The sequence below is a fragment of the Otolemur garnettii genome, unplaced genomic scaffold (genome assembly GCF_000181295.1).
Source record: "Otolemur garnettii isolate 467f Iridium unplaced genomic scaffold, OtoGar3 scaffold00128, whole genome shotgun sequence".
In the NCBI taxonomy this organism is placed as follows: domain Eukaryota; kingdom Metazoa; phylum Chordata; class Mammalia; order Primates; family Galagidae; genus Otolemur; species Otolemur garnettii.
The window spans coordinates 2,154,803-2,164,195 of NW_003852523.1; the positions used below are offsets into that span (position 1 = coordinate 2,154,803).

Below are 9,393 nucleotides of genomic sequence, written 5' to 3' on the forward strand. Positions count from 1 at the left end.
TCACATCGAGCTGTCAGTTCAATGCACTTAAAGGACGAGCGGCACCTGTACTTCCCCGAGCAATCAAAGTGGACTGAGGAAAGGGAAACGTCTCAGTGCACAACACGAGCCGCTGTCCACCTGCCCCACGGCAGGGAGCACGGCCATCAATTACGAAGCCTGTATTGAAATCACAACCTGCCAGCTGCCTATTTCCTCCAGCCAAGTTTCTGTTCTGAATTCCAAGGGGTGGAGCCGCTGTGCCCAGGTCATCTTAGTAAGTGGCCTGGCTGGGGAGCCACAACTCAAGGTGAGTTTAGACTCTGGAGGGCTTAGGGTAGAGAGAGAACTTTCACAGCAGGGAGTCCTGACCAAGCAGGGCTGGGCCACCTGTTTTCTCTCAGCCTGGGCAGGAAGTGAGTGAAATGTGGCCTACGCAGCTGGCAAATTAAACTGATCTGTGATCCAGTTATTTGAAAGAGAAATTGTTCCCTATAAGAGACCCTCCATCAACTGACCCACTTTCTCTAAAGCCACCCACACCTTATCGTAACAATAGCCGATGCGCCTGGCGCCACATGAATGGGCCTCTTTGTCTCCTCCCGGGGGGCCGGTACCCCCCTTCCCACCCTAAGATCCTATTTCATCAGCTGCCTTTGGATACTTTTAACCAGGCAGGCTCCTTGGTGACTAAGCTCCAAGCACAGCCAACAGCTTCTGCCGGGCCCCAGGCTGGCTCTGCACTCACACTGGCAAATAAAACTCCAAGTCAGCAAACCAAAGGAAGTTTGCCTCCAGTAATTAAGGCTGGGCCACAGCGAAATGCTGGGGTGAGGGCACGCTCGTGAAAGTTTAATCACTTCAATAGGTATTTGAGACCCTACTAAATAATGAATTGTACTCACTGCCCAGACCAATGGCCAGTGCTAATATCAGCGCAATGATCCCGATGACAATGATTGGGAAGAACTTCAGTGGCAGCAGTGACAGGATCTGTGCAGCGACCTCATCTGCATCTGAACACCAAAGAGGGGGGAGACCAGAGAGCCGCTCAACTTGAGTAGCATGACCCTTACTCACCAAGCGCACTCCCTCACCCCTCTGTGCAGACAGACCCAGCCAGAAAGAAGTCGCCGCCCACCAAAAGGCACATGCTCTGAAGGTTCCAGTCACTTTCTGCACCTCTGACCCGTTCTGCCCATCCTGGGTTAGGGGTGGTGCTGTGGGCTGAATGGTGTCCCCCTGAAAGATATATTGATCTCCTAAGTCCTCGTACCTCACTCTGCCATCTTCCGTGGAGCTGGGTTGAGGCTCCTTACGTGGTAAACAAGTTAAGATGAGGCTCTCAGGGTGGTCTCCAATCCCATGAGACTGGGCCACTTATAAAAAGTGGAAATCTGAGCATGGAGACACATCCTCAGAGAGGGAAGATAATGGGAAGAGACGCAGAGAGAAGACAGCGGTGTGAGGACGGCGGCAGAGATTCAGGCCGTGCGCCTACAAGCCCAAGATAATTAGCAAAGCACCAGAGCCAAGTGGAAGGAAGGACCCCTCCAGGTGTTGGGAGAGCGTGGTCCTGTTGGCACCTTGGATTCCATACTTCCAGCCTCCAGAACCCGAAGAGAATAAACTTCTGCTGTTTAAAGTCACCCGGTTTTGGGGACTTTGTTTCAGTAGCCCCAGGACACCAATACAGAGGTGAAGAGGCACTCCAGGTACCAAGAAAAGAGCTTTCCCACAGAGGCGGGGTGCCGGCAGCGGGAGTGCTGGGGTCTCCCAGAGACGTCACAGGGACAGCAAGTTGGCAGACATTCTCTACAGGTCTGTGCACAGAGGAACAGGCCAACTTTGTTCTAGATCATCCTGCCAAAGATGTGTGTACAGCAACAGCCTTAGAAGACAAAAAGTTTCTCTCTCTGAAGCAAGAGGCAGGATTATTTACTGTCCAGTTTAACAAATGTAATGTCTTCCTCCAGAGCAGAGCCCACAAAGTGTACGTGCAGCCCCGCTGGAAAGGTGAAGCTTCCCTTAATTCTGCGTTTCTCCGTATGGCACCAACCACCTGCATGCACGACATACATGCGGGCTGCCCCACAGGCCTCTGTGGGGTGTGGGGCACAAGGACACTGGCACAGACCAGACGCTCACCCGCCTGCTGTGCTGTGACTCCGACCCAGGAGTCGTGTCTTTCCCACCTCCATGAAACTGTGACAAACTTTATGCTTACAAGTAGGGTAACATCTCAGACCCTTCACAGTTCTTGCCTTCAAAACCAGGCAGATTTGGTGGAAAACAATATGTAAGGAATATTAAGATGACCAGAAGAATGAGCCTCTCGGGGCAGCCAGGGGACTTTGCACTGGTATCTTTCCTCTCAGAAACAACAGACCACTTCATATAAATGATCTAATCAATCCTAAAATACACCTATACCTAGATTGTCTTCATTAAAAATTAGGATAGGTGGGATCCAGAAAGGGGAGACAAGAGACCCAGCATGGGGGCTTGAGCCTGCCTCTCCTCCCAGCGCAGGGCGTGCTGTGCTGAGAATGATCTTGCCACAGCTATCTTTGGAATCCTACCACTCCCGCCTCTGGCAATAAAGACTGAGACTATGAAATGATCAGTTTCATTTGAGGCTGCGGAAAGAAAAGAGAATCTGAGGGCAAAAACAGTAAGAAGTGGCCTGGGAGGAGAAAGGCCAGCAGGAGAAGGTCGGGGGAGATGAGGAGGTGGCCATCGGGATGCAGAGGCCGGAAGGGTACAGAGCGGGAAGGGGGAGTCGAGGCTCCGTCTTAGGACTGATGGGCCATGTGGTTTGTCCAGGCTGTGTGTCTCAGCGCCCAGGACCGCACAGGGCACACAGACCCCTCAACTAAAAGGTGTTAGATGAGTGAATGAATGACACCATGAGAATGAAGGCTGTTTCAACTCAGGGTCAGAGGCTGAGTCCTCTCAGGACAGCCCATCCGGGGTCTGGAGTCAGCAGAGAGGCATCCCTTCCCCACCTGCACACCCCACCCTACCCCGGCAGGAACCTGTGTCAATCCCACATTCTTTTCCAAGGACACGGCCACCTCCATTTCACTCCTAAAACTCAAAAGGATCCCTAAGAATGACCTTCTCTCAGTCAGCTGCTCTGTATCTAAGTTAGATTTAGGAAATGACTCCAGATTATAGAATCAAAGATTGGTGCTTCATTGGAAACTCTACATCAGTTTCCTTCTGCTCCCCGCTCCTCTGCCTGGTTTCTGTGGGGTGCAGCAGGGCCCACCCCTCCTCTGCCCTGCCCTGGGGGCTCGCCTGGCACAAGAGGTGGAACGCATGGCATCTCTCCAAGAAGGAAGGCAAGTGATAAACCAGCACAGCTGGAGAACTCTCTACCTCTACGTCAAGAAACACGTGAATTAGAAACACTACATACCAGCGTCACAGTGGCTTATCCAAAATGAAAGGAAACGGACACTCTACCCACAGTCCACAGGGGTATAAGTTATGTAAACTTGGAAATATGTACCAGAAAGCTCAGAAACAAATGAAATTTTTGACCTGCCAAATCCATTTCTAGGAATCTATCCTAAAATGTCAACACAGACGTGCACAAATTCCTACCTACAGGGACACTTGAAATGGTGGTGTTTATAACATTTATAAAAGTGACCGGCAAAAGAAGAGTGAGGTGACCAAGAGCAGACGCGAGCAGGGCCTGTGCGACCCCTTTCTGTAAAGGAGAGTGGACTCGGGTCAAGTACCCTTTATTAGAGATGCTTGGGGCCAGAAGTGTTTTGAATTTGACTTTTTTTCGGACTTTGGAATATTCTCCTATACTTACTATTCCAACATCCCTACCCCCCAAATCCAAAATCTGCAATGCTCCAGTGAGCATTTTCTTAGAGTCAGGCCAGCGCTCAGAAAGTTTCAGGTTTTGGAGTATTTCAAATTTCAGATTTCTGGATTAGGAGTGCCCAACTTGAACTTTAAATCTGGGGCCATATGTCTGTCCCAGCTCCACGGTTAACGGCGTGGAAGCAGGTGTGGGCAGCGTGTGAACAGACAGGTGTCTGTGCTCCAGTAAAACTGATTTGTGAAGCAACACTGAGCCAGACTTGACCCATGGGCCACAGCGCATCAACATCTAAAAAACATTCAATTATTTAATGCCATGGAAAACTGAGAACCATATTGTTAAATCTTTTAAAAAGCTTCAAAATAGTGCAAATAGCATATGCCGCTTCCAAAGGAAAATACAGAGAGACACAGAAAAAGGCAGAAAATTCAAGAATAAAGTGCTGAGAGGGCTATTTCTGAGGAAGGGTTCCGTTGTGGGTCATTGTTTAAATGACTATAATTAACTATAAATAACTATAATTAACTATACATAAATAACTTTAATTAACTATATTTTCTAGATTTTTCTAATAAACACCATTGCTTTATTTTTAAAAAAAGTTTTTTAAAGTCTTGCTCCTTCCCGCTACCAGGAATTAAATTTATAGAAGCAATAAAAGAAATTAAGAGAAAGATGTATCAGCACTATTTATACTCATGTTGTTTGTATTATAAAAATAATAGAAACAATTAGAGGTCAAATGATGATCAAATTACACATCACTTGATGGAATGTTTGTGACACCAAAGAAAAGATATTCATAAAAACCAGACAGCACGTGGGAAATGCTGGTCTGTTTCTACACCACGCAGGAAACTAAGCTCATCGAGGGAGAGAGGAAGAGAAGGAACGAGGATATAAAAACCAGGTAGTTTGGGGAGTCAGGTGATTGCTGGATTTTTTTTTCTCTCGTTGACATGTATGCTAGTTTTGTGTCGTATTTTAAAACTGTGTATCTTTTCACTTACTTGAAACCTCTTTCCCACCTCCCTCCCAGCCTTTCCAAACCTCCGCCATGTCATTTGCCAGGTGATTTAAAAGATTCGTTAGGGTGGCCCTACCTTAGTAGGGCACAGCTGCCGCAGTGCTCCTTCCCGGGCCAGGGGGGTGGTACCCCACCCACACCCAAGCCCCTGATTTCTGCAAGCCCACCGCTCACTTTGACCAGCCCTGGTAGATCCAGCCAGAAAGACCCTCGTGTACACGTTGCTGTGGAATTTACTGCTTTTACCAAGCCCTAGTGGCTTGTTTACAAAAGCAACTTTCCTTCCTTAGTTGCTGGGAACAACTCTGTCACCGGCCATTGGATTTTAATCTACGCATCAGATACCTTTGGTGATAGCCAGTTTATTTTAAATTTCCTGGGAGGACTGGTGGCCACTGCGTCCCAGGACTTCCTGAAAGACTCAGAGAATTCCTGACCAGGATTTGACCTCCTCTGGGATTCACCAGAGAAGTGGTGGAGCCCCAAGCTCTGAAAACCTCCAACTGGAGAATAAAACAACTGTCTTCAGGGAGGCAAGCAAAACAGAACAATCCCTTCGCCCCCAGGCCTTCTCCCCCACAATCTGCATATCTAGGGAAGTGGGTGCCTGGCCTGTGGGATAAGGGCCTTGGAGCTATAGTTCCCCCAGCAGAGGCCTTCAGCCACCGTCCTCACCTAGATGGGGGTGGGGGCAGAGGTCACAGGGTCCCTCCTGGCTCCACCTACCTGGTGCCACCGAACTTATTTTCAAATCATCCAGGCCAAAAAGCGATCGGAAGGAGAAGGGGGCTTCCGCGGCAGGCGGATCATTCTCCCCCATGGTGACTATCTCAGGACCTCTGAGATTCGGCTCCACCTCCAGATCCTGGCCCAGGAAGAGCAGGAGGTGTTAGGTTTGCTTTTACAGTTGCAGCCTCAGATGCATCATTGTCATATTTTAAATCTTTGAAAATCGACCAACAATCCACCCGGCGTGCATTCAGTGCCGATTAACCAAAAACTCACGTCTGGCGCGAATGCATTTTTGTCTGAACCAGAGCAGATAACAGAAAAGCTTCTAGAGTTAGTGAAAAATCACCAACTAAGTCCACCCAGACAATGACTTTCTCTTTGTTCCATCAACCCAATCGAACAGCATACCTTTAAAGAGACGCTCTTTTACCACTTAGAAGTTACTGAGCCATTAATCTTCAGAAGACAGTTACTTTCAAAGCAATTTCCACCTCTTTTTTGCAGTTGTTTCTAACTGTCGCACATAAACCCGGGGTATAGCTAACCATAAGCATAACTAGGATCAATACTCACATAAGGTCTGAGTGCCAGGAATGAAGACAGCACCAGGAAAGGGACAATCAGACACAGTATGAGTGGCTTCCCACAAACACAGCCCTTTCCTGGCTCACTTGGGTATGACCTAATTAAGGATGAAAGTATCTGGAAAGTCCAGGTGCCCAGTCCTCCCCACCCCACCCCACCCCCACACACACAGAGAAGTAAGGAGTGGCCAGGGACCTCGGGCTGCAGCAGAGTGACACTGGGCTGTTTCCTATGAGGGCATTCCACCTGTCCAATGCCAAACAGGCCAGAGAGAGGCCTTTCGAAGTTACTACTTGTAACTCTGAGGGGGGAAAGGGAACAAGGAAATGGCAAAATGTTCCCAATTAAATCCCAGGCATCAGGCCTGGTTTCTCTAGGTGCCTGCTACCCCGGCTGCTGAGATCTACGGGCTCCGACCGGCGCGCACACACAGATAACTTAGATCACCTGCTTTTATTTCCTTTACGGCTACCTGTTGTAATGTTTAGAATTCCCAAGGAAACAACCAAGCTGCCTAAAATAAGCTTTGTTTCACTCAGTCGTAGTAAAATCTAAGCAAGGGTTTTGTCCTAAAAATGCTGACTTCATTTCAACAACGAGAATAGTTTCAAGCATCTTGGGAGCCGACAAGACCACACTGAGCCCTTTCAGGCTGTGATTCTTGCTAATACTTGGGTTTACCATCAGCATGTGGCAAATTATGGAGATTAAGTCTATAAAAAGAATAAGAATAAACAGAAAAACACTTTCTGAAAGACGGAGCCTGGCTAAGCAGGTCCCTCCAACACAGGCTTGGCGGGCAGGCGGCACAGGGTCTCCACTCCCCACATCCACTTTACTCACCATTTCTGGAGCTGCCATCATTAAAAGAAGAAATAATTTCTTTTTTCATCATAAAAACAAATGTGATGTTGAGCAGGCCACCAACGGGTTAGTCCAATCGGAAAATATTTTCCCCAAGTCGCTCAGCCTTGTCGACTCAGTCATCCCTGCAGCGGCGTTACTGGGGCTGCGTAACCCAATCCGCATGTGACTATCAAGTAGCCAGGTGGTATAACTCCAGGGACCAGCTAGGGGAAAAACGTGGCTTCGCTTTAATTAGTAAGTAAGGTGAGCAAGCCTTTTCAGAAACCTTGCATCCAAGGGTCCTCAGAACACAGGCCTTCCTTTCTGTTAAAAGAACCCGTGGGCCCTTCCCAGCGGGGAGCCAGCCACCAGCAAGAGGCCAGGCAGAGTCCCTGGTGGGGTTTTCTGACCTTCCCGGGACTGAGCCCCCTGCGTCCCTGCAGACAAGAGACAGAGAACCTGAAGGAGTTCATCACAAGACATGGGACTAGTGTTCCATCTTGCAGGGGCATCTGCGACCCAGGAGGCATCTGCGACCCGGGAGGCCTCTGCGACCCGGGAGGCCTCTGCACCCAGTGCCCCTTCTCAGTGTTTTACCCCCTTCTGGGTAGCTCCTTACTGCTGTGGGGAGGGTACTAAGCATCTTTGAGTGTCCAGATGACTGTGGGGCAGGGCTGGGTGGGAAATCACACAGTCACACGCTTGTTCTACAGATACTTAGCAAGCGTCTAAGCCAGGCGTCCAGACACAGCAACAGCAGGGGCCAAAACCCCCACGTCTGACCTCAAGTTATGGTGAGCTAGGAAGAGATTAGGCCAGGAGGGTTGAGAGGGGAGGGCAGCGTGGTGAGGGACAGCCTTTAGGTAGGAGTGATATTTCACCTGGGACCCTGGGTGGGGTAAAGTGAGTCTTGTGAAACTCCAAAACTCGAACTGGGTGTGGGAAGGGGTCTAGTTTGTGTAGGGGGCTGGGCACGTGGTCAGGGCAGAGTTGGGTGGACACAGTGTATCCTGGGGGCCTGTGTGTGACGTGAACTGAGCCCAGTGAGGACTTGGCATAGAGGACAGAGTGGCGCGGCACCTTAGTCCAGTGGTGTCAGAGGAGTGGGGTGAATTTTGGTGGCAATTTGTACACATCTCGAGTTCAGGCACAGGATGTTAGTGAACAAGACACTGTCCATCAGATCATCTGGTCCTTTCACTGCCCGGCGTGGAAAGGAACATTTCAAGTTATGAAGAAAGAGATAAGCTAGATGGGGTATTTCCTGGCTTCCTCATAGATAAGATTGTGTTTTCTTTAGGGGATAGGAGTGGAAACACTTTATGTTTTCATATGTTATAAATACTCACAATTCCTCAGAAAGGAGTTTGTTATTTAGAGGAGAAAAACATCCACAGCAGAGGCTATACGTACTCAGGTATCTCTCATTTCCCTCTGGGTAACAAGTTTTGTCTATTTCCAGATTTTCAAATTCAAGAAAAATCATTTGATCATGAAATTATTTCATTTTTTACATTCATCAAAGAAAAAGGATAATAAAACTGAATAACATTCTGCTCAGTGAAATATGCCAGACAGAGAAAGCAGACGCTGCGCAGCTCACTTATGTTTGAAATTGGAAGAACAGTTGAATCCCTAGATAATAAAGTGTGTTCAGGGATGGGCGGGGCAGGAGGGAGAAGAGGGGGGGACGTTGGTCAGAGTGCAGAGGACGGATACGTCTAGAGATCCAAGATATGACAAGAACTATGGTTATAATATTGTGCCGAGTACCCAAAATCTGCTGAGAGCAGACAGTAGGTACTACAGTTATGATTTCTAAAAAGGTAATTGTGTGAGAGGATGGATGTGTTCATTTGCTTGACTGTAGTAACCTTTCACTATGTATATCAGAACGTCTCCTTAGAAATACACAACAAAAAGAAAAAGGATGTTATAGAAAAACATAAGCTAACATTTATTGGAGAAATACTGATACCTTGTCCTTTGAGATGGAGAGTACCATGACAAAATGCACTATTACCACGTCCCTTCAACATTCTATCAATGAATTCATAAATAACTACTTACGCGCGTGTGTGTGTGTGTGTGTGTGTGTGTGTGTGTGTGGATATAGACGGATAAAGATATAGATAGGTCCCATTGATTCTGTTTAGCTGGGCCCAGTCCCCGCAGCCCTGTCCGCTCGGCACTGTCAGTCCCTGGGGTTTCAGCCCTCCGAGCGCCCGAGCGCCCGGCCGCGCACTGTGGGTAACACGTGGTCTTCATTAGCATTTCCTGCCTGACTAAGGCTGAGCACCTTCTCAGGCCCATCTCCTTCTGTCAAGTATCTATTTAGACATTTTGCCCATCCTGAACCTAGGTGTTTGTCTCCTTA

General features: G+C 48.3%; 1 protein-coding gene across 2 annotated transcripts in view; it reads right to left on the reverse strand.

The window, feature by feature from the left end:
- The window catches only part of TMPRSS3 (transmembrane protease, serine 3), a 21,406-nt gene extending 14,375 nt beyond the window's left edge, over nucleotides 1–7,031 (reverse strand). The window contains exons 1-4 of one of the 2 annotated variants that reach the window (XM_003798069.1): nucleotides 7,005–7,031; nucleotides 5,580–5,718; nucleotides 885–995; nucleotides 1–73 (exon numbers count right to left, since the gene is read on the reverse strand). In XM_003798069.1, the coding sequence (XP_003798117.1) occupies nucleotides 1–73; nucleotides 885–995; nucleotides 5,580–5,718; nucleotides 7,005–7,031 (350 nt within the window). Of the gene's footprint in view, nucleotides 74–884; nucleotides 996–5,579; nucleotides 5,719–6,158; nucleotides 6,310–7,004 lie in introns of those variants that run through there. The other variant, XM_012810291.1, reaches the window with a different exon arrangement.
- Nucleotides 7,032–9,393: the final 2,362 nt, after the last annotated feature.